This window comes from Lampetra planeri, chromosome 3 (assembly GCF_965212315.1).
Source record: "Lampetra planeri chromosome 3, kcLamPlan1.2.h2, whole genome shotgun sequence".
Classification (NCBI taxonomy): Eukaryota; Metazoa; Chordata; class Hyperoartia; order Petromyzontiformes; family Petromyzontidae; genus Lampetra; species Lampetra planeri.
The window spans coordinates 7,237,721-7,263,795 of record NC_136109.1 but is presented as its reverse complement, the minus strand read 5'-3'; the positions used below and the strand labels follow the sequence as shown (position 1 = coordinate 7,263,795).

General features: G+C 44.4%; 1 protein-coding gene across 3 annotated transcripts; it reads right to left on the bottom strand.

Annotated features, from left to right (window-relative positions):
* Window positions 1-1,009: 1,009 nt before the first annotated feature.
* Window positions 1,010-24,558, bottom strand: LOC144737357 (uncharacterized). 3 transcript variants are annotated; one of them, XM_078620026.1, is made up of 10 exons: window positions 24,434-24,558; window positions 17,776-17,949; window positions 17,213-17,328; window positions 13,762-13,914; window positions 12,772-12,907; window positions 11,509-11,696; window positions 6,964-7,121; window positions 5,354-5,511; window positions 4,690-4,776; window positions 1,010-2,568 (listed from the first exon to the last, which is right to left on the bottom strand). In XM_078620026.1, exons 2-10 carry the CDS (start codon window positions 17,928-17,930, stop codon window positions 2,421-2,423), a joined length of 1,299 nt encoding a protein of 432 aa, XP_078476152.1. In that variant the 5' UTR covers window positions 17,931-17,949; window positions 24,434-24,558; the 3' UTR covers window positions 1,010-2,420. The 3 variants fall into 3 exon arrangements, with proteins under 3 accessions (XP_078476152.1, XP_078476157.1, XP_078476165.1); XM_078620031.1 differs by lacking the exon at window positions 17,213-17,328; XM_078620039.1 differs by lacking the exons at window positions 17,213-17,328; window positions 17,776-17,949; window positions 24,434-24,558 and adding an exon at window positions 14,942-15,078.
* Between the last annotated feature and the right edge of the window lie 1,517 nt (window positions 24,559-26,075).

Genomic DNA, 26,075 nt, shown 5'->3' with positions numbered 1-26,075 from the left:
ATGCCTAGTGCCATTACTGTGTGTAGCGCTACTAACGTAATACATCGTTTAAGCAGAGAGTTCAGGACAGAGGTGTGGACTCGAGTCATGTGACTTGGACTCGAGTCAGACTCGAGTCATGAATTTGATGACTTGCGACTCGACTTGGACTTGCATAACAATGACTTTGTCCCACCTATGAGATGTGGACTCGAGTCATGTGACTTGGACTCGAGTCAGACTCGAGTCATGAATTTGATGACTTGCGACTCGACTTGGACTTGCATAACAATGACTTTGTCCCACCTCTGGTTAAGGATACTCTGTATGGCTTCAGACAATCACATAAACACGGAGGTGCTCAACTATTTTGTGCTTTGTGTCTAACCAATAAAATGTAAAAATGCATTCTTAATTGTACTGACATTCGGTGTCGTTTTATTTAATAAATGGTGTGACATGCGTGTAAGAGAAAAGCGCAATTTGCAGAGCAAACACACGTGCATGTTAAAAACTGTACCGTACAGATGAATTGAACTTTTGGTCGTTGCGCTCAGAGCAGCAGTGCGTTAGCCACTGCCTGAACAGTGCTCGTCTTCAAATTGCAACAAGTCCTCATTGCTCAGGTATGTCACTCTCATGCTCACCACGACAAAATGTCGAATGATCCAACAACGCAACCTAGAAGTCCAGAATGTGCTTGCACTGCATCAATGCCGCTGAAATTGGATGCACCCAGAAGGCCGTTGGGTGGACGGGCTGTGTTTTAAGATATTTTTTTTTATTTCATGTGGAGAGAGATATGTATGTTGAACTTATTTTGTATCGTACGTAGCCAACCGTGCTAATCTGAGGTGCGGAAATGAAGGAGACATTGTCTGCTTATCTATTTTGCTATAAGTCATCAGATCACAACGGTGCATCAGTGAAAACTTTAAGGTCTTATTATTAGATTATATTCAGTGCGGGCGTAACATCCCCCCCCCCTACGGGATTTGATGAATTGTCACGACTCTGTATCACAATCCGATTCACAGTAATTTTTTTTTATTATGACAGTAATGCTGCTAACATCACAAACATTTTACGAAATAAAAAAAATTTGTTAATTCATGTGTATTTAATATGAAAATATATGGCTGATATTAGAAGCTGCCGAACCTGTACTTTAGCAAAGGCAGGTGCCCACTTGTTAAACACTATTAAGCCATGTGGGTCTGCTGCCTCAAGTCAATAGAAACAATTACATGACACTTTGAACGCTATGAATCACTCTTTGGTTCTTTCGGTAAAGTCACGTAGGTATAAAATACGTGACTTTACCGAAAGAACCAAAGAGTATGGATTCCTGCAGTCACGAAAGCTTCAAATCAAGATTTAATCACCAACCAGCTTATGGGCGAGTTCTTGCAAATATTTGTTTGCATGTGTATATATCTGTCCATCCATGCTTTATCAGATGTTCTTGTGTGTTTTGTGTGTGTTGGTAATTGTGTGTGTGTGTAATTGTGGGGAGTGGAAGTGTAGCGGTTAGTGTATTGCTCTAAGAACCCGATGACCCGAGTTCGATTCCTGCTCACGGCTAACACCAGTGACGATTATGTGAACCGATCCTGGACCTCCCCTTCTGTCGCCTCAAATGAGTACCTGGTGCGGTCTGTAAACATCGACACTGGGGAGACAAAGGCGGTCGGGCGTGGTGTTAGACACCCACCCCCTCGTCTACCTTGCTGGTCTTCATAGGTGCTCACTAGCAGAACTTGCCCCGAAAATATGTTAAGGGTATATGGAGAATCTTTGTCTTTCTTAGTAATTGTGTATGTGTGTGCACGTTAATAATTGTGTGCATATGCTCGTAATTGTGCATATGCGTGTGTTGCTAATGTTGCGTGCGTGCAATCTGCTACTACTAGCAGAACTTGCCCCAAAAGTATGTTAAGGGTATATGGAGAATCTTTGTCTTTTTTGGTAATTGTGTATGTGTGTGCACGTTAATAATTGTGTGCATATGCTCGTAATTGTGCATATGCGTGTGTTGCTAATGTTGCGTGCGTGTAATCTGCTACTACTAGCAGAACTTGCCCCAAAAGTATGTTAAGGGTATATGGAGAATCTTTGTCTTTGTGCATGTTGGGAATTGTGTATGTGTGTGGACGTGAATAATTGTGTGCATATGTTCTTAATTGTGCATATGCGCGTGTTGCTAATGCTCCGTGCTTGCAATGTGCTACTACTACGCCATGCCATATTTGGCAAATTTGGACCCTGAATCCACCAAATTATTTTCCATTGCAGAACTTGAGCTGTGCCACCAACGTCGTATGTAATGAACGCGTCGAGTCGCATGTAAATAACACAGCAGCAAGTGTACGTGTTAGTAATTGCATGTGTGTGTGTGTATATATTTGTAATTGTGTACGCATGTTTTTTTGTGTGCTCCACTAGTTGCTCTTGCGTTTAGCCAATCGCCCAGGCTGCGGGCGTGGTGTTAATGCCGTGTGGAAAAACGCGAGCCCCACGGCACACAGCATCCCCACGGCGTGAATGTACTCGTACGAGTTAGGGTATGGCTTCCCACACACAGCGTACCTGCATACATTGCACAAAAGACAAAGATCACCCACGTAGCTCTTAACAGACTGTTGAGGCAAGGGCTGTAAGAGAGCACCTATTAAACCGGTAGAGCGTATACGAAGGGATAGTGTGGGCCAGCACCACACAACAACACCAGGGTACTCATTTAAGGCTGAGTCGATCTAGAGGAGGCCCAAGACCGATTCAGATATTTACCACTGATGTTGGTCGTGAGCGGGAAAATAACTCGGGTCACCGGGTTCATAGAGCAGTGTGCCAACTACTGCACTATCGCTCAAGATGCATGACACACACACGGATCGTACCTGTTAGCAGTGCTCTTCATAACGACATAATGCGCTAAACAAATAATGAGTGCATGCACATGTATACCCTTTTTGTCAATCCACTGCAGGATGGGTGTCTCTCCACACCACACGAGTCGCGAATGTCATGCGTAATTAATATATCGCTCGCGAGTAAATGACCCAGTGTCATAGTTATCTGAAGCGCTGCCCGAGACGTAGTTGTTTCCAGCTCACATTTCTCCACAGCTCTTCACCATCCAGCGGCAGCTTTACTTTCCCCTTCACGCAGTAACACGGGCAACCTCTAGAGAAGCATCTTACAAGGCTGGCATGGCACAAAAGAGAAGTTGATGGTCTACCGGGTTCTACCAAACATCTTTTACCGCTTTTCCAATGTACAAACACGAGCCACACCAGGGCCATGCGGAGCCAGCCCCGGTGTAGCTCAGGAGGCAACACATTGTGTTTAGGGCGTCACGGTGGCGAAATGTTAACTACCTTGCCTAGTATTTACGCAATCTCACCCAAAAACCTCTATTATGGATATTGGTCACGAAAACCTACGTGTTAAACTAACCTCTATGTGGAGGATACTTTTCTTCAAACAAGGAAATTGGAGAAACTCCGAATCAAGCAGATAAAGCTGATGTCTTCGCTGGGGCTTCTCACACAATTGACGACATCGCATTTATGTCTCTATTTAAGACCGAAACAGGAGGATTTCTCCATAACTCTGGATGTCGCCTGAAGATGCTGGTTGTAAATACTGGCGAAATGTCATATTCGAATTGTAGATGTTGTGGATTTACACACCGGTGTGCTGTACTAGTAACGAATTGGCATGTTTTCTTTACGTGACAAACCTTACTAATTGGCCGTGTATTGTGGTGGTGTGTTGAATGACACATTTATATTTACGCGATCTAACCCAAAAACCTCCATTATGGATATTACAGGTCGTGGGTTTGATTCTGACCCTGATGCCTGTATATTTGAAGTTTGCACGTTCTCCCTGTGGTCGCGTGGATTTTTCTCCGGGTCCTCTGGTTTTTCCCTCCATATTTAGAAACACGCGTTTTGAGCACTTAACTGCTATACATTTCCACGTGACAAACCACTTCGTTGAGCTATCATTTGTGGCCGGGTCGTTTCTGAAAAAGAGCTATATAGCTCAAGCGGGCCTTACCTGCTAAAATAAAAAATCGTTTATACTTTAATAAAAAAAAATAGTTTTATATCATTTTATTATTCTTCCACTGCAGAACCCAAGGTGTGCTGCTGATATCGCCCACAATGAACGAGTCGTGACGCATGTAGACAATGCGGTGGTAGGTGCAAGTGTACTGACACAATGTATCACAACATGTATAAAATCTGCTGCTTGCCCCGAGTCGGATTAAAATCTTTTTTTTTCACCTGAAGACGATTGCTTGTGTTGCGATCGAAACGTCGTGATTTAGATTTTCTTTTCTATCTACGTGGTTTTACCGAAAGACCCAAAGAATATGAATAGCGAATCACAGTTTGGTTCTGCCTTGGCTCAAATGTGCCCCAGGAAAATGGGTTATTAGATTTCCCTTTGCTGATATCCACCAGAGCAAGTACTTACTTCCGGAGCCAGTTGACTTACAAGAGGCCCACACCGAGTTTAAACCTCGCAGTCATCTGTAAACATGAGCATCAGGGAGACAAAGGTGGCTAGGCGAGGTCCTGCCCACACTACTGGCTTGTGTGCTGTGATGGTCTTAGTAGTTGCTCCCGAACAACACTTTCCCTAAACAATCTAGAAGAATAAAGAGGGCATCACTATGTTTGTGATTGCACTTACCAGTGAGTAATTCCATTGCTGTCAGGGAGAGCTGTCACACTCTGCCGGGTCAGATTATGTGACTTGAGCAGCCAGTTACAATCCATACTGTGAATACATCGATGTGAATTAGATAAACAAATAACAGACAGCCACTACATTGCAGAGATACAATTAGTAGGGGTGTAACAATGCAATGATTTCAGTGATTGATATTATTACACTCATTATGTGCATTGAATTGTGTGTGTTATAATCCTTATTACATCCGCAGTAATAATCAGGGCAGCCACTGAATTGGAACCATGAATATATGAAACAAACGATGAATGTGCTACCTGCTAGGCCATGTCACACTTAAGAGGCACCAACAGCAATTCATACAAAAATCATAGTATTTTTGAATCTGCGGTTTCCTCCCTTCAACAGTGACAAATTTGTATGCTGCTTCTCATGGAATCTTTAAATACACAGCAGTGCACAAACAGTAGTAGGCCCAGTACTGAATCAGTAGGCAGTAGATGTGCTGATTTAATATAATTATCCGTGATGAATAGGGGGGGGGGGCGGGAAGGCCGACAAACTTCACGGATGCAATCTGTAATCCAAGCAATAACCACCGGTAGAAACCTTTAGCGAGTAGGAAACCCCACAAACTTCCACCGTGTGGCTGCGTCGTCTGCACCTCAAGTAGTCCTCGTCGTAGTCACTGGTGCACAGGTAGGCACGCTTGCTGAGCGCCTGTCCCAGCGGCGACATGACCACGACGTCCGGTGCATCGCATGGGCCCAGCGGCTCGTGCAGCCCGATTGACAGCTGCGTTTGAGGAGTCGCGAAGTATGCCTACAACACAAATATCCCACGTGAGGCCTTTAGCATATACCCGCTTACCCAACCTGCACTTTCCTGTCCGAGAAATGAATGCATAAATATGAATTGGTTAAAACTATTAGTACTAAACTCTTTTTATTTTACCAGGTCGGCCCATTGAGCTATATTGCTCTTTTTCAGAAGCATCCTGGCCCCAAATGATAGCTCAATGAAGTGGCTTATCATGTGGAAATGTATAGCAGCCAAATGCTCTAAACGCATGTTTCTAAATGTGGAGGGAAAACCGGAGAAATATTCACGCAACCACGAGAACATGGAAAAGATGGTTAAATATTAACCATCCCACATTTGCTGTTGGCATAATCGTTATACACGTTCAATGGGAATGAACTGCAGGCAATGTTTGAAGAAGTTCCTAAAGGATGCAAAGTTGGACTCAAGATGAATAAAATCAAAACGGAAATGTACGTGCAACAAATCACGTACTATGTCTTTTGGAGGAGCACAGAAGAAAAACACAGCAGAATGTTTATACCTCGGGCAGTTATTGAAAGTGGACTGAAATCTAAATGATGAAATAGGCTGATGGGAGCAGGTTAGGGTGCTTTTGGCAAGTTGAACTTGATACATGTGAAGCAACGTGCCATTGTACTACTCGCTACTATGCAATGTTGGCACTAACAAAGAATATGGAACAATAACGAAAAAACATGCAAAGAAGTGTGGAGAGACGCATGCTTGGGAGTCGAAAAGAGGAAAATGGATTGGAGAATGCACACAGGCTGTCAATACAAATTAAGTGGGCTTTGGCAGGACAGGTAAAGGTACGATAAGGGATGATGACCGGTGGGTGAGAATAACTATGGCGTGACAGGCGAAGAGGAGAGAACACGCCTGAAGGGAACGTCTGCTGCAGAGATGGAAAGATGAAATCAGCTCGTGTGCAGGTGCGATGTTACACCGCAGGACCGTTAAGAGGCAGCAACGCCTTTCGGAGGCCTTCACGCTGCAGTGGATACGTTGTGGTTGTGGTGGTAGGTGGAATTTTTCTTCTTGGTTCTTTCGGTAAAGTCACGTAGAATGGAAATAATAAAATAATAAAAATAAAACGTAATAAAATAATTCTCACGACGTTTCGGCCACAACGCAAGCAGCCGTCCTCAGGTGAAGAACAGGTCTGTCGAGAAGACAGAGTCTGAATTCAGGTCCCACCATTCCCTCTCTCGGCTCTGCTTCCTGCCCCCCTGTCTGCGTGACGTTCAGACTCTGTCTTCTCTCACCTGAGGACGGCTGCTTGCGTTGTGGCCGAAACGTCGTGAGAATTATTTTATTATGTTTTATTTTTATTATTTTATTATTTCCATTCTACGTGACTTTACCGAAAGAACCAAGAAGATGAATCCCTGCAGTCACGAAAGCTTTAAATCGGAGGTGGAATTTTGCGTGTGAGCTCACGGATCGCACCATCAAGGTGTAAACAATGAAGTGCAATAGCATGGCCCATGCAGTCTCGTGCGACAGCCAGCCCAACAGCCAGGTCCCACCATTCCCTCTCTCGGCTCTGCTCCCTGCCCCCCTGTCTGCGTGACGTTCACCAATCCACACCATGAACACGTAGATGGCTGCAGGCAGGCAGGCAGACACGCACACACACGGGGGTCAGTGAGTGACCCACACCATTAGCGCGAAGAAGGCTACACACAGGAAAAGTAAGTGACTCACGTCATCAGCGCAACTCTGATTATCATGGTTGGCTCCATACGGTGCGAAAGAAGTTCAACATACATATCGTAATCTTTAGACTGGAGGAATCCGATGAGCTATGAAGCTCGTTTTCACATATATCCAGTAGGGGTGGGTCAGCAAGTTACAACAACAAGCCATAAAAACATCGGAGTCAAAACATTGAGTAAAGGTAAAAAAGTCATGAAAATAAATAATAGCATAAATTTGCTACACACCCACATAGAATGAGTGAGTGACCATTACCGTCAGAAAGTAGATCTCTACACATAGGGGATTAGTGGTGGGTGATACACAATAAGCACATAATTCACTACACTCACACACAGGGTTAGTGAGTGACCCACAACATCAGCGTGTAAAAGGCTACACAAACACGGTCAGCAAGTGACCCTTACCATCAGCATGGAGACAGCTGCACACAGACACACATAGGGGCAGCGACACCTAGTGCACATAATTGAAGTGAATCGCAAAATGGAATAATTAAAGTGGGTAGTAGGCATACAAATGGCAAAGATACCTTGTTTAGCTTGATATACTGTTAGCAAGCACCAATTAGGACTGGTACACCAAATCCTTGCCCATCGCGGGTGTTACGTTCTTGAAAATAGCCACAATCAGCAAATCCGGGACCCGTAAAGTCAAAGGCAAAGGAGAAAACTGGAGTTCGGTTCACGATTCGAAATACGACACCCCCTTCTCTTGTTTTATCTGACACTACATTAACCCAAGCGTGAAACAGGAAGAATCTGTATGTAAAATATTAACATTTTTTAGAGTGTGAAATATAACTTGTACATACTCTTTGGTTTTTTCCGTAAAGTCATATAGGTAACAAAAAGGAAAATAAATTAAATCACGACGTTTTGGAGGCAACACAAGCTTCCGTCTTCAGGTGGAACCGTCACAGCAAAAATGCTGTACGTGACTTTACCGAAGAAACCAAAGAGTATGGACCCTTGCAATCTAGAAATAACTGGTACAGTCAAATCATGAAATAAAAAAATGTATGTACACAGTGTAACACTCCTACCACTACGTAAATCGTGGACGGCTGAAGCTCCCCGTCTCACTGGACGCTGGGAAAGTGACCTGGGACCCGCAATGAGCCACTTGGGAGACATGATGGAGGCAAGACCGGCACGTGTGTTCTTCCGCAGCAGCGGCATCATGATCAGTACAGTTACGATGCATACAGGAATCTCGTCACCAACCGCGAATGATCAACTCACAGGGGCGCAATTGGCTGCGAACTATACCTCAATAAATTTGGTGCAAATACTCAAATCAACGAAGTGCAAGGTTTTGGTGAATATCACACAAACGGGTTATGTGGCCAAATCCATGCCTGGCGACCCTGGCCTGCCCAGTGCTGATGTTAATACATTGCAACAGATTCTTATTCAAAGTTAAGTAAATCTATGGGAGGCCTAGGACCGGTTAAAATCTCTCTTGCTACTATTGTCATCCATGAGTCAGAATTTAACTCAAGTTGCAGGATTTTTTTACGCAATGGGCTGACACTGTGTTTCCATTTCCCATGGGTAAACACACACTCATAAACATCATCAGCCACGATTTAGCCACGACTGGATAAAGCCTTCCCCCAAGTTGCTGCTATCCTTCACGGTACTGTGATACAACAATCCACGCGCCACCTGCACTTGAGCCAATCTCATCACTCCATCTCCTTTGCTATAATCCTCTCTGGATGTGCTAATTCACCTAAATTGGATACAGTGTCATGATTCATGTTTGCAATTCAAGAACATGTATTTTTTTTAATTTGTCGAAAGTATCAGCCTCTAGCGACTGATAGGGTCACGTAAAGTTTGTCAACATAATTTGTAACATAGAAATTGTTACACATACAATTCAATGTATGCATCGGGCGCTTAAAAAAATCTATATTAATTGATTAATCAACTCTATTACACCCATACTCATTAGCATATGCATACATAGATGCATATATACACCAACGTCTCTACATTTTTTTAAGTGTATCTGCATGAACAAAAACTAATTTATACACATGATGGATGAATTTTCAGCTTTATTTTTCTCATAGATCAGATTTGCTGGCATATTTCTTCATATTTGGATATTTTTATTTATTAATTATAGTTTAAATCTTGACTTAAAGCTTTAATAAATCACATTGTTCATGACTACATTTAGTGATTTTGATAACTTTAAACATGTATAATTGCGTTTGACTTTCTATCATGAAGTACCATCAGTAAAATCATAATTGTAATTGATCTTTTAAATATTTTAATAATCGCTAAAACTACGTCACGTGGTGGCACTTTTGGCAAGTAAAACATGGAAGTGAACTCAGGTGTGATGTCACTTCCTATGACATCCATTTTTGAGAAACCCTCATGTAAATAGGTGTTTTACCTAAAAATACATCGTTTTTAACACGTCATTGCTTTATTTTTTTGATGATTCGGAGGCTGTGGCTGGTGGATTTAGTTTGTTTAATTATGCTCCAGCACTACAGGTTTGCATTTTAACATATATACAGTACGTCCCCGGGTTGCGGAAGACCCGACTTACGGAAATCCGACTTTATGGAAATGCTCCCATAAATTATGTAAAAAAAATGCAATACGTGGAAATGCTTGTGTTGGTTACGTAAGCGCAAAATGTACAGCGCGGTGAGGTTGCGGATAAATACGAGGTGTAAGCCCCGCCTTTCCCGCGAGGTGTAAGCCCCCCACCTTATGCCTCGCTCCGTCAAAATGCCGCCTTCACAGAAGCCGAGCTTCATAAGGATTAAGATAAATGGAAATTTTTGTAGCGTTACGTAATTATTTTCCTTTTGTAGCATTACTTAATTGCACGTTTTCTATGCTTAGAACTATCTTTTTCCCAATGTTTATATTTATAGTTTTCTTCATTTGAAGTTTATTTACTGTACGTAGGGGCCGTCCATAAATGACGTCACGCTATTTTGGCCGATTTTTTACTCCCCCTCCCCCCCTCGTCACACGACGTCACAAAAAATCAGACCCCCCTCAAATATGACGTCACAAAGCTCTGCCCTCCCCCCCCAAAACCATATTTCCATTTTGAAGATAAAACATGCTTCAAATCACTTTAAACTATTGTCATTGTAGTGCATATTTAATGTGGCGCTGCACTCTATTGTAGGAGAAAACACGTATTAAAAGGTGTTGGAAAGGTGAAATTTAGCATAATATTCACTTGAAAATATTCAACGTCTAACTAAAACTGCAGATGTTCAGAATATTATATTGAAATTATCTTATAATTATAAAATATTTAAAGTAATTGTAACTATTAAACAAATAGTTGAAACTTTGTAGTAGAACGAAGTAAAATGGGGAGTACAATTATAACAATCACATATTCATTCCACATAATGAAAAGCCCTGGTAGAATCATTAGAATCTAAATGTTTAATAGCAATCATTGAACAAAAATTACAAAATGTATGTTTCTCCATTCTCCCATGGAGAAACAAAATGCTCCTTCATGGAATAAATAAAAGGTGACCTTAGTAAATTTAAATAAGCAAATAGTTAATAATGAAAATGTATCAAAATTAGTGTCGTTATAACAATTCTATATTTATTTAAAGTTGTGCATTTTCACGTGACGTCACATTTCTCAAACTCCCCCCTCCCCCCCTCGTCACACATCATCACAAATGTCTGACCCCCCTCCGCCCCCCTAGGTGCGTGACGTCATTTATGGACGGCCCCGTACTTTATTTAACACAATTACGTCGAGACCTTATGGTGTCAGCCAACAGCCATCAGAGAAGTCTAAGCCTAGCCTAATGCACGGTAAACGAACATTCGGTAGTGACTGCTTTCTGTTAACAATGAATATAAAAATATTTCGTGATATTCATAAACAATTGGATATGGTATATGTTCGATTATTTTAATTATGGGTAGTGTTAGGGTAGATATTCGATTAAATGAAAGAATCATAGGAGGTGCAGAGTGTATGCACAATGATACTGTACAGGTAGCGATAGAAAACGAATGACAGCGAGATAGGGTACTGAGAGAAAACGAACCTAGTAGCCGCGTAGGGGAGGCACAACTGTCTCCGGCTATGGGATTTTATTTCGATTCTGGGGGGAAATTGTTCAGTTTCCGAAATTCGGGTTGCAGATCGTTCTCGGGAACCAAACCCTTCCATAACCCGGGGACTGCCTGTATATATATATATATTGGGGGCCCAATCATCCCCTCTGCAAATCCGGCCGTGTTCACAAACCTATGAGAGTGAAGACCAGGTTCTCTGTGTGGATCTCAAGGATGTCGTGCAGTACGTGGTAGAGCAACGTGAACTGCGTGGCCACCGCCACGGGGAAGGACAGGAAACCAGGGATGAGCACCGTCAGCACCTCGGCGATAAAACTACCTCCAACCTTGTCTCTTGAGGAGCTGCCCGTGAGCAGCCACCTAGGGGAATGAAGAGGTGACGAGGTGGGGAGGGATCAGATCAGCAACAGTTTTGGCATAGGCGAATATGAGCTGAATCAAAAATTTCCAAAATAACACTGAACTGCAAGGCAGAGTATGTGTGGGTGATTGGGGCACACTGATGGGGGTACACAGAGCAAGAGAGTATGCTGGGTGATGGGGGTACACAGAGCCAGAGAGTTTAGTGGGTGATGGGGGTAACACAGAGCCAGAGAGTTTGCTGGGTGATGGGGGTGCACAGAGCCAGAGAGTTTGCTGGGTGATGGGGGTACACAGAGCCAGAGAGTATGGTGGGTGATGGGGGTGCACAGAGCCAGAGAGTTTGCTGGGTGATGGGGGTGCACAGAGCCAGAGAGTATGGTGGGTGATGGGGGTACACAGAGCCAGAGAGTTTGCTGGGTGATGGGGGTACACAGAGCCAGAGAGTATGGTGGGTGATGGGGTACACAGAGCCAGAGAGTATGGTGGGTGATGGGGGTGCACAGAGCCAGAGAGTATGGTGGGTGATGGGGGTGCACAGAGCCAGAGAGTATGGTGGGTGATGGGGTACACAGAGCCAGAGAGTATGGTGGGTGATGGGGGTGCACAGAGCCAGAGAGTATGGTGGGTGATGGGGGTACACAGAGTCAGAGAGTATGCTGGGTGATGGGGGTACACGGATCCAGAGAGTATGCTGGGTGATGGGGGTACACAGAGCCAGTGTATGGTGGGTGATGGGGGTACACAGAGTCAGAGAGTATAGTGGGTGATGGGGGTACACAGAGCCAGAGAGTACGGTGGTTAATGGGGGTGCACAGAGCCAGAGAGTATAGTGGGATGATGTGGGTACACAGAGCCAGAGAGTATAGTGGGATGATGTGGGTACACAGAGCCAGAGAGTTTGCTGGGTGATGGGGGTACACAGAGCCAGAGAGTATGGTGGGTGAGGTGGGTACATAGAGCCAGAATGCACTGCGGGTGATGGGGTTACATAGAGCAAGAGCATATGCACAATAGAATAATATATCGATAATGATGTGTAAATGTGTGTGCAATCATGTGGGTGTGTGTATACCTTGAGGCATTGGTGAGCATCGTGAAGTTGAAGGAGAATGTCATGTGGAATATGTAGGATGTCCACGGAACCCAGTAATGGCGGTCAAATATATTGGGGTCTGTATCATGCCATGTCCACCACAGCATCTTGATGCCTGCATTTGGAGAGAGTGAATCGACCGGACAAGTAAATCACTGACAGAAATCACCCAGTGGCTCACCAATACAGTAACTCACCCGGGCAGGTTAACCACTCGAGAGAATCACCCCGTGTCTCACCCCACGAATGACCCAATCAACCAACCTAGGACAATTGTTGATAGGCATCAAACATATCACTACCCCACAATGTGATGGTCTGTTATGATTCAGAGTAACACATTCCTGCGGAGGGAGCTGGTAGGAACGTTGGGTTGCTCGGTCAATGGCCAGGGTCAACGGCGGCGTGGTGTATTCCGCAAATATGGCCGACTGTGAGGGCGGGCACAAGCCGGCGTGAGTAGGTTAAACGTTGAGTTTTATAAGGGCACCACGGGGTGACCAGCCCCTCCCCTCCCCACCCGGCCCCACCCCTCCCATCCCCCACCCAGCCCCACCCTCCACTCCCCACCCAGCCCCTCCCCACCCTCCTCACCTTCCCCACTCCACCCAGCCCCACCCCTCCCATTTTTGGATGCACGACAGACGGACACAATAATCCCCTGTGGGCTGGTGTAACCAGGAGGTTCCTACCAGTAAAAATTTCTGCGTATGATGTTCTGTCTCGCTTGTACTGTCTGACTCGTACATTTTTTTTAGTCCGAATATAACATTTACACACAGTTAGATTTTCACATACACTGTTTTATGTGTATAATTCACATCAGTGTTTAGCCGGGGGGTATGAAGGGGATCGTGGTTAGAAGACAAGGATTGTTGGGAAGTAGATGATTTAGGGGAACACATTTTTTTGCATTCACGATGGGTTTGTATGACACCGTTAGTACGATTGGTATGAAAAAAAACTGACCCATGATGTCGAAGGGTATGTCTATGAGCAAATTTCCCAGTGCCACGGCGAACGGCTCGGCCCACCACGGGAGACCCATGTGATTGACGGCTACGTACGCATGGTAAATCATCATCGGGTAGAGCACTATGATGTGCATTGGGAGTCTCTGGCCTGCAAACAAAGCATAAAAACACGTAACACACACAGAATTCCACTTTAAGTTCCAGTTAAACGCACACTGCAAAATGTAATACAAAGTACAGAAAACGCAAACAAGTTATTATACAATGTGGTTCAAAGGGCTAATAATGTGTCAGGGCACTGAGCTGGCACCACCAAAACCAATGGATGGAACTAGATCTACCTGAAATTAAACTGGATTCTCGAGCCTAGTAAGTTGTTTGGTCACCAATTGAGGATAATTGGCAGTCTATTAGTCACGAATTCATTTTTCACTTTGTTTAGATTACCCCATGTCGAAATATATAAGAAATGTTTGACTGCCATGCGGAATATATTCTATGTAACATATCAAAACATATGTCTTGAATGTGCGTAAAAAAAGATTTATGGGAATTCATAAATAGATTCCGACAATGTCCCAGGGTCTTTCTCTGACACAAGGTATATCAAAAGGGCAACTAGTATATTATTGGAAGACAAATCCCACAATAATTGTAGTCTCTCATTATAGTGCCTTGTCTTATCTCAGGTCATACAAGCTGAAATTAAGTCAACTCGGAATGCTAGGACAACGAGTGAGACGATAAGAAAACTACATCAGAATAAAGGTGATAAATATGGAATCACCAGGGCAAATGCCTAGAAATCAGTTGAGTCATGATCCAGGATATGCAGGACAGTTCAGTGCGTTTAGAGATGGCTCAAGACAGCATTTAGTGGAGAAAGCTAACAGAAAAATATACCCCTCAAAAGTTGGGAAAATGTCTATGAACATGAATATCCATCCTTATAAAAAATACATTTAAACATGTTCTTAGGCTTATAGTTATAAGGGGAACAATCAATCAAACATTATTTAGTATAGCACCCTTCACAATAAAACAATGTTCACAGACCACTTAACACATTAAAAAGTATATAAAATTACACCAATAAAAATGTATATTACACAACGCAAAAGAAAACTGATTATCAACCAACTCCGCAAGCGAGTAAACAGGCCCCATAAACTGACCCGTCATATAGTGGTGTCAAGCTGAGAGACAGATCAACCCATAGGGATTTGTGACAGACTGAAGAGATGAGTCTTCAGCAACCGTTTAAATGTGCACAGACTACCATCTTCCCTTATGTCAATGGGGAGGTCGTTCCACCACCTAGGAGCCAGACAACGGAATGAGCGCCCTCCTAAGCCACAAGACTCTGTGCACTGGAACTAAGACATCTGGTAGCTACATATCTCTCCAAAAGATCAGAGTGATAAACAGGACCTTATATCTTGATTTGAAGATTTCCTGACTGCAGGAATCCATGCTCTTTGGTTATTTCGGTAAAGTCACGTAGGTATACGCCTGATGATTGACGCTTGTGTTGCGCCCAAAACGTCGTAATTTATTTTATTTTATACCTGTTAAAAGCAGGATATTAAATATGATCCGCAAGTAGACCGGCAACCAGTATAATCTCTGAACGCAGGAGAAATGTGCTCCCACTGGTCATTATTAGTAAAAAAGAAATCTGGCGGCTATATTCTGTATTAGTTGGGAGACTATTAATGTGTTACAGTAATCAAGCCTATACGTTATAAATACATGACACAGAATGTCTGAAATTTGTTTCTTTAAAAATAATATAATTATTATGGATAGGTGTACTCTTGTGGTAGTGACTTATGTCAATAATCCCTATTTCCAAGCCAGCTTAGCAGCATTATGGAAAAATGTACAGCCAGTTCTCAACTTATGAACGGGTTCTGTTCCTGACAGCCGTCCATAAGTCGAATCTTTCGCAAGTCGGAAATCAAAAATGTCCTGTATTGAAATGCCAATACGGTCAGTGTTATAAAATGTGTTACAGTTCAACAAAAAACGGAAGCATTGTTAAACTCATAAATAAGAATACTTATTGAACATTTATATGTAATGCTGTGATATTGTCTATTAAATAAACCAAAATAAAGTAACATGAAAAAAACACGTTTTATTTTCACTTACCTTGAGTCCTGATGCTGGCTGGCTTACTTGTTAGAAGGGGGTGTAAATGAGTCCCCACAATTGTACACGCACACACGGGGGTATGTGCACGCATGCACACACAACAACGATTCCCCATATAACCTTGGGGCAAGTGCTGTTAGCGAGCACCTATGAAGGCCGGCACGGCACACGAGGGGGGTGGGTGGCCAGCACCACGTCCAGCCGCCTAGACTCGATGTTTAGTGGCAATGTTTACACACCGCATAATGTACTCATTTGAGGCTGAGTCGACCTAGGGGAGGCTCAGGACCCATTCAGTGAATCGTTACTAGTATTGGTCGTGAGCAAAGATTTACTCAGATTAACGGGTTCGTAGCACAGGACGCCAAACATTGTACTACTGCTAACCACACACGGGCATGCGCACGCACGCACACACACGCACGCATATGCGCAAAACAACAACCGTCATTCGCCACAAAGTGGCAGTGACGTCTCCAATGTTTGTGCCAGGCAATGCGCGAATCGAGGCCACGTGAAGTGTCGAAGGCTTGCTGGCAGGAGGCTCCTCCGCCCTCTGCTGTTGTTGGAGGGCAACTGCCTCAAACCTGCCAGGAGCCTTCATGAGCCTCCTCCACAGAAGCCGATCTTGACATCGCTCATACGAGTTATCGGCAGGTCCACTCAGCTCCATATCCTCTTCTCTAGCCTGTGCTATGCCCGTTTATCCCCCTCTATTCAGTAAAAAAAGAGTTGTTTTGACATGCAGTGACTGGGCATGCGGGCTACATGCCCCAGCCAATGCAGGCTATGCCTGCAGGAGGAGCTCGCCGATGGGACTGTGTCCATATCACACTCACTTTCATAAACACACAATCACTTTCACGCACATACACACATATGCATGCAAACAAAATAGTTCCATGGTTAGGTTCGCAAGTGTGAGTTCGCTAGTCAGATGGTTAAAAAAAAAATCTTATGGAAGCTCGTTCGTAAGTGCCGATGTTCGTAAGTCGAGTGTTCGTAAGTCAAAGACTGCCTGAAATGAGAAATTATTCCGTGAGCAATAGGGTTATTAGACATCAGTGGAGTATCTTCATATGGATCACCTTGTATTACACCATATATACTGAGAGTGTTAGAAGACAGAGGCGGTATTGCCATAAACATGCTATTGGGCCAATGTTGGCCCAACGTTGCCATGTGGTTGGAACTGTTGGACCATCATTAGCCTATTGTTGGTCCAACGATGGGATGTGGGTTGTGGAGGTTGATGCTGCTGGCTTTACGTTGCGGACTGTACGAGATACCTAGGAGCATTGTGGAACTCTGCGCATGCCAGAAGTTGTCGATGTTTGGCAGGAGGTAGCTGATGGACTCGACGATGAGGCCATGCAGAATTATACCCACCCACATGTACCGCCACCTTCACACGCACACAGAAGCACACCCTTCAGAATAACATATGGTTTTGCCGCCACACTTGTTCCTCGTTTCTTCTGGAATGCAGTCGAGTGAAACTTTTCAATCCCACTACGGTGTTCCGGCTTGTTCCAACCCAGATTTGAAAAACAATAGGCCATGTGTGTTGGCATCACGGTCTGATTGTTGCAAACCTGAACAATTACTCGCAAATAACTTAATTGGATAAGAACAACGTACCAACATCTCCATTCACAAAAGAACATATTGCCTTCATGATAACCTCAATGGATAAACATTTTCAAGATTTAATCTACACTTGCTTTGAAGACACACTTAAAGGCCCACCAGTTTCACCGGGCTCCGGTCATCTACGACTGTGAAATATGATGCATGTTACAAATTACATTATTCTTATCAATTATTCCGGAGTTGAGTGCGCAAACCTCACCGCCCGCCCTTGCGGATTGCATGCACAGCGCTCGCTGCCGCCACCAAAAAGACGGTGACCTCATTGATGAGCAATGTCGGGTGCAGGTCCCATATTTCCCGCGGGTCCCGGAACGTCACCAACCAGCTGCTCGACGGCAACGAGGAAAGCGCCATCCTATAAAGCCTGCAACGTCTGACTCACACGCAGGCACACACACCACAAGTGTATGCAGAATTGCCCTCGTTATTCTCGAGGGATATACGTTCTGGAGATTTGCGTGAAAATCTATTTTTTGCGGATAATGATATTGGCCTACGAAATGCTTTTTAATGGATTACCTTAAAAAAATACATAAATAATCTATTAAATATATGAACATTATCATAATAACACATCTCTTCATCTCATAGCTTTATCTCTCGTCACTTCATCTCTCATCAGTTTATCTTTCATCACTTTCTCTCTCGTCACTTTTTCTCGTCACTTGCTTTCCTGCTCTCTCTCGATGCAGTCGTATCGAGTTCCAGATGTGATTCGCGGACAGCCAAAATCGCGGGCAGTAAGTTCGTGAATAACGAGGCAATACTGTACATTTATCTCATGGACATCCTAATCAGCAGCAGCACTTATGACCAAGGCAATGATTTTGGCACGGAATTTTTTGTTGCAAAACTCACAGCCAAGTTGTGGGGGAAAACAAACAAAGAATTCACTGAAAGGTCACAGATTAAGGTGGAGTGGTGCCCCAATTATTATATGTTGGACCATGAGGCTGGCATACAATTGCCTACTCGTTTTGAATGTCGGGGAATCTTTAACATCCACTCTGAAGATGATGGCACATATCTAAGATCCTGGGTTTAAATCCAGGCAGCCACCCATGATATAAGCAGGTGAGAGTGTAAATGCTTACCCCGAGCTCTCATACTCTGATGGTGCATTGGCTTTGAGTTGTGCGCCTTTTGGCTTCATCTGGTCCAACACAATGTGAGACTAGGCTCTAAGAAAAACTGTCTCGGGTGTGGACCAATCAATTTAAAGGACAGTGCATACATTATCAGAGTTGTGTTTTTTGTTTGCATTCCGACCGCAGGTATTGTGGTCAATGCAAACATGACTCCTTGTAAAATAGGTGTCAGTTTTGTTGCCAGATAAAAGGGTAAAAAAACAATTATCAGGTGAGAGATTTTCACAGTTTAAGCCTGGTTGTCAATTTTAACTGACATAAATCAACCGGAATGTGTCTGATTTCGTCAGATCTTGGAATCATAACAGGTTTAAGTCTGGAGAGTGTTTGGATGGGTGATCACCATCAGCATATAACATTATCTTATAGGCTGATGCAAGGCTAGGTTGTCTGCAGAGGGCAGCGCAGCAAAAAGTAATTGGTGTACTATATTATACTCCAATGTCTATGCTCCCTGTCTTCACCAACCTGCGATGACCAGCACTGAAGTATGGTCAAGTAACCCTCATGAGCTTAACGGCATAAGGAGGCCCTTATTTTGAAAGTTAGTTGACAGAAAGTGTTGCAGAGTTGGGAATTGGTTCAATAAAACAATTTTGTCAAACTTGTGCCCTGTCGCTTGTGATGTTTTATATTTGTTCAAATTTTTTGTTTTGTTCAAACCATTAGCCTAAATGTAACATAATTTGCATAAACTATTATTTTACACGTGCAATTTGATGCATGAAACGTGAGTATAAGAATATATTTAATATCCATTCATCATCATCAGATATGCTGAAATGGTAGCTGTAACATCTAATGACAATTAACTACAGGAAACGTCAGAACTTAATAAAAAGGCTACACATTTGGACTCAATATAGATTAATCAATAATGGGGTAAACAATAACGTACAACAATATTAATTGAATTGTAAATATAACACATAAGCTTTCCTTACCAATGTTATGATTCATTATTGATGTTTGGGTCAGATTGTGCATGTAAAATCCATGTCATACACCCTACTCCACCCAATACAAACAATAAAGCTGTCATGTTAACACAGGTGCCAATGTATTAATGCTTCAGCGCACCAATATTTTGGAGAGAAATCGAAAACATTTAATAATTTAATATCACTTTTTTCTTATAGTTACAACCAACATCATTGTGATGCTGCAGGGCATCTCAGAAGATGATCCATGATTTGCTTCTCCTGACAAGCACATCCATGATTCCATGAGAGTTGCATCTGCCGAAACCCACTCTCAGTCTGTTTAGGCTTCGCCATGTGAGCAATTTGCAATTGGAGCCAGATGCGAGCTCCTTTGTCGCTTGATTTTTCCCATTATTTTTTTCAGAGGGAAGTTCTGGCAGATGTGGTCAGTGGTACAGTGGAGCACAAGAAGTTGTTCCTCGATGAGAGACGACGGTGTACTGGCTGATGGCCATGTAGCGGATGGCGGGTGTCTCACTCTAGGACTTGCCGGTCGTGGTCACCTGCTGCTACTCTCCTCCTGATGTTAGGGGCGCAATGCCGGATAGTGCATATAGGCAGGAAACACAGTGATGGCTCTCAGGCAAACTGTTACGATTCTGCACATATAATTTAGGGCGGTGTCGACATGTTTACTGTGGGTGAAGCATGCATATTCAGCCACAGATAAACAAAGTGCTAAGGTGGTGGTGCGTAGAGTGGATGGATGTGCTCCCCATATTGAATGTGAACTTTTCGGAGATTGTTGTTTCGTCTGTTGGCCTTGGCTTTGGTATTTAAAGCAGCAAACAAACGTGCCAATTTATGACTGAAGCAGCAAAAAATTGGCACGTTAGTTTGCATGACAGATTTACTAATTCGCTGTATTTGGTGGAGGATGGTGTACGACACTCATTTTACTCACACAATCTGACACACAAATCTATTAGAACTGAACTGTATCGCACATTCTGTTTATGAGTACACTATTGCTTCACTGGGTAGAGTCCACACACGCACATATATGGCTTGTTATCTGCAGCAAGTTGTTGTTGTGGGCATGATAGCCGTTGTGTGCAAGTCTTTGGTCCTCTGCAGGCTTGCAAGGCCAACCAAAGCTCAATCACCTAATGTAACCCAATTTACGAAGCAGGTTAAACTGGTAGGAACCCACTGGTTCCACCAGCCCATAGGGGATTATTGTGTCCGTCCGTCCGTCGTGTAGGGAGGGGCTGGGTGGGGAGGGAGGGGCTGGGTGGGGAGGGGAGGGTGGGGAGGGGCTGGGTGGGGAGGGTGGGGAGGGCCTGGGTGGGGAGGGTGGGGCTGGGTGGGGAGGGGCTGGTCACCCCGTGGTGCCCTTATAAAATTCAATGTTTAACCTACTCACGCCGGCTTGTGCCAGCCCTCACAGTCGGGCATATTTGCGGAATACACCACGCAGCCGTTGACCCTGGCCATTGACCGAGCAACGCAACGTTCCTACCAGCTCCCTCCGCAGGAATGTTTTTTTCATCTAATTGCACTTTAAACAGCCACCCCACCCAGCCCCTCCCTCCCCACCCAGCCCCTCCCTGCACGACGGACAGACGGACACAATAATCCCCTGTGGGCTGGTGTAACCAGGAGTTTCCTACCAGTATTAAATATATTCGTGTGTATGGCAACATGTTCAGGAGCTCAATGCCAATAGAGTACACAACAATGCTCTAGTGTACAATTAAGACAAAATCGCAAATATATTCTCGAGTTTTGATAATTGCGGGTTTAATCGTTTTTTCATGTTTTTCACACCCTGGATGTGTGCCACTGTAGAGTACTTTATTCATATCCTACATCTTCCTCACAAATGTCTTCCCCAGGGCCCAATTCGTGAGTTGTGCTTTGAAAGCAAGGTAGAGGAACAGGAGGCAGTGTGGAACATAACATCTCGCCACCGTGTCGCGGTATACTTACTTTCAGCGAGATGTTAACTACCTTGCCTGGTATGCAGGAGGTCGTGGGTTTGATCCCGACCCTGACGCCTGTATATTTGGGAGTTTGAATGTCTCTCTCCCCGTGATCGTGTGGATTTTTCTCCAGGTTCTTCTGTTTTTTTTCCCTCCACATTTAGAAACATGCGTTTATCGGACAGTATTTGGCTGCTTTAAATTTCCAAACAATAAGTCACTTCGTTGAGATATCATTTGTGGTCAGGTCGCTTGTGAAAAACAGCTATACAACTGAGTGGGTCTTCCCTGGCAAAATGAAAAGTTTTGATTATCTTAAACAATGGCTCTTGCGTGGCAGGATGCTTCCGTGTTTGCAATCGTTAGCACAAGTGGCTTTGCAAACCAGAGGGCGGCCCTGCTCGATTCTAATTGAAATGGCCGGACACGGCAGTTGAAACAATAGCCACGTTTATTAACTCCCCCCCCCCCTCTTTGTTTACCCAGCAGTAAACATATTTACACCACAGTCAAAAGGTCGCGTGCGCGAGTTATAGTGTCTAGTTATTCCTACCTCTTCCAAAAGACGTCTGACCGGCGTGGAAGAGAAGCTCTCTTGAGCTCCCTCTGACGGAGGCTCTCCTTTGTTTAGTAATGGCGTGGGAAAATTTGGCAAGACAGGCACAGGGGTTGTCAGGATCAGTGCCGCAGTCCGGGGTTTAATGGTCCTCGTTGTCGCATACAGGACACTTTCGATTCATGTGTTGGTGACAACATATCCCTTTCCTGAAAATGTTGGCAAAATGCATGCGGATCCCAAAGTCAACGTGTTGGCAATTTCACAAACATTAAAGGTTAAAAGGTACTGTATATCCAATTGCTTGCTCACGCCATTGTTGTGAAAAGGGTATCTCTTGGCGATATTTTGGTCTACTTATCATGCTGGCCTGAGAGAAGTGGCAGTACCCACACTGTACCCCACCAGACGTGACCTGCGGATTGGCTAACTGGTGCATCTATTTATACGAGTTACTTATTTCTTCAGGAAGCCACACTAAGTCGTACTTTTTCATGGAGGGTCCTGCTACATTGGGTATTTTTTTTTTAATCTTAAGATGTTTTCAGCAAAGAAAACAATTATACGCGAGGGAAGGAAACCGGAGCACCCGGAGAAACCCCACATGGCGCGAGGGAGCAAACACTATCCCCGGACAGATGGAAACCGACGGAGATTCGTCAAATTGCTGCACTGCCTTTTCCCGGTGACCCACAGGGGTTAGGGTGACCTCGGTTCGCTCACTGGAAGTGGGTTTCGCAACATTTGTGCGATCCACCAATCCTCGCCCTCCACAGGGCTGGATTACGGGCGTGCGTAGCCACGGCTCCCCCTGGCGTCGTTGGGTGAACAGAGGCACCCATAATACAAACTCTTTGGTTCTTTCGGTAAAGTCGCGTAGGTATAATATCAAATAAATCACGACGTTCCGGGCGCAACACAAGCGTCCATCATCAGGTGGGAAAGCATGGTCTGCTGCTGAGGCAGACTGTTTTAAATGATGGACGCTTGTGTTGCGCCCGAATCGTCGTGATTTATTTATATTGTACCTACGCGACTTTACCGAACGAACCAAAAAGAGTATGGATTTCTGCAGTCACGAAAACTTCAAATCAAGATCGATAATACATTTGTTTATTTTTTTTAACAGAGGCAGTGCGGAGGGGTGGATAAAACAAACGCGTCCGTTGTTTAAACTTTGAATGGCGGGTCTCTCTTCCTGTCCCTCTCTGCGACTCTCTCTCTCTCTTCCCGAGTTGGTCCACATCTCTGTCACTCTCTCTTGTGACCTGTATACGTGTCCGCTTCTAAGCCTCACCATGTCTCTCTGTGCATGCACGTTTTCTCGTTCTTGTCTCTCTGGCTGCCTGTATTTACTGCATCTTATCCTTTGTTCTCGACGGCAGAAACTCATTCCGCACCGTACGTAGCAGACCGTGTTGTCTCCGCGTATGGGAATCTATCCATGCTGTTGTATATCTCTGTCACTGCGCAGTATTTGCGGCTCGTTTAATCTCCCTGTCTCGTCCGTCTCCACGCTGCGCTTGTTTCAAGGTCTCCTGACGACTGCAAGTTTCTCTCTCTCTGTCCGTGTATTCGATTCAGTTTGGCACGTCTCTGTGACTTCTCTTCTCGGTCCCCTGCGTGAACCCATCTCCCTGCCTCCGCAAGGCTCCAATGTCCACGCGCGCACACACTGCCAACGTCATCTTCTTGGTTCTTTCGGTAAAGTCACGTAGAAGGGAAATAATGAAGTAATAAAAATAAAACATAATAAAAGAATTCTCACGACGTTTTATTTTTATTATTTTATTATTTCCCTTCTACGTGACTTTACCGAAAGAACCAAGAAGATGAATCCCTGCAGTCACGAAAGCTTTAAATCGAAACTGCCAACGTCGTTGACCCCCCCACCCACCGTGTAAACTTGTACACGATAATTACACCGGCTCATTAACTTGCAGGCAGGCCCCATCGTAGAAGCGCAGCGCGCTAACCACGGCGTTAGTCCACCACGACCGCACAACCAACGCACAACCGATACATGGACTGTAACATCTTTCTGGATGAATGCAGAGAATGTGCGCTTAATCCTGAGATGAATTGACTATGTTATGGGCAAGAGGGGGCTGTACCACGCTTGTGCCGTTGGTTGCATGTTACAAGCCAGCAGCTGGGCTCGACGTGTCAGTGTTTTAGTACCGTTAACATTTGCAACAGCGGAACTTACTTTTTATTTTTTTGTATAAACACAAGTATCGCTTACCTGTGCAGTGCTCACGTTATCGCTTCCTCCGCGACGGGAGAGAGCGAGAGGCTTTACAGTTCCCCGTCTCGCTCTCGCGAGCCCCGCACGATGGCAAAGCCTTAGGGGCCGTCCATAAATGACGTCACGCGATTTTGAACGATTTTTGACCCCCCCCCCTTCGTCACACGGCGTCACAAAAAGCCAGACCACCCCCCCTCAAATAACGTCACAAAGCTCTGCCCCCCCCCCCCCAATTTTTTAAAAACATGCTTCAAATCGCTTTAAACTATTGTCACTGTAGTGCATATTGAATGTGGCGCTGCACTCTGATGTTGTAGGAGAAAACATTTATTAAAAAGTATTTTATTAAGTAGAACGTGTTGTCTATATTTATTTAAAGTTGCGCATTTCCACGTGACGTCACATTTCTCAACCCCCCCCCCATCGTCACACATCGTCACAAATGTCTGATCCCCCTCCCCCTAGGTGCGTGACGTCATTTATGGACGGCCCCTTAGCTGACGCGAGGCCAGAAAAACGTGCGAGCAGCAGCAGGAGGAGGAGAGACGACGAGATCAAAGGGCGTGCAACGATGGCTCGGGTGAAAAGGTCCATGGACTGCATTGAAGAAGGGAAGGGACGAGTGCAACACGCAGCACCCACTCCCAAGACACCCCCACCACCACACCCACCTACCCACCCACCACAAAGTCATAATAAAAACAATTGGTAAAAACAAAACAAGTTTTTCAATGCACACACTTTTATTCGCAGTCTAAAGTAGGAAATTAATAGTTTTCATCCCGGAATTGAATACAATTTGACGTGCTGAATCAAAGTGGGTGGCTTGCATCTCGCAATAACAAAGGACTTTTATCCACGGTGTTGGTGAGCATAAAAATACACAAAAACGTAATGGTGCACTACTTTGCTGACAAGCCTATTGATCCAATCAGCAAACAACTACTTGGAGACTGAATGCGACAGATGTCGATAACATTTGTCAGTTCGTAAGAGAAAATTTAATAAAATTACAATGACGACATACGGGTGTGAAATCGCAATGCCGTGGGCATGGCCGCAGTTGCTCGGGATAACGTCATTACAGGTGACCCCGACTCAACGACGGCTCGACTTGTGACCCCCCCGCTTTTCCGACCGACCTTAAGACCTCCACAGTAAGACCTCCACAGTAACGACCAAAACTTGTATTTACGACCGCCTAATGACTGCTACCAACGCCGAATCGAAGTTATGTTTTAAGTGAAGGTGAGACGTTCATTACATTTCAAGGGTGGAATTATTGGTGAATTTTCCCAGTGGTTTTCATCATACAGAGCAGACGTTAGGTTTATTATTACATGGAAAAAAGTACTGTCGGAACTGCACATCTTCTAGTGTGTATGATCCCATGTGGGCAAATGTTACCAAAGCGTTGTATCTCATGGATCATGGCGTCCACATAAGGCAAGCCGCGTCTGTCTTCCATACTTGGCGGTTGCTCTGATTCCACAACTCTCTCAATCTCATAACATCGGGTTTGAATGTCAGGGTGCATCAGCATGAAAAGGAGGTCCCAGCATGAAGTGGTGGACGTGGTCCCCATTTCATCAGTGAAAAGCTCTGACACTATTAGGGTGAGTGTTCTCTAAAAATATGC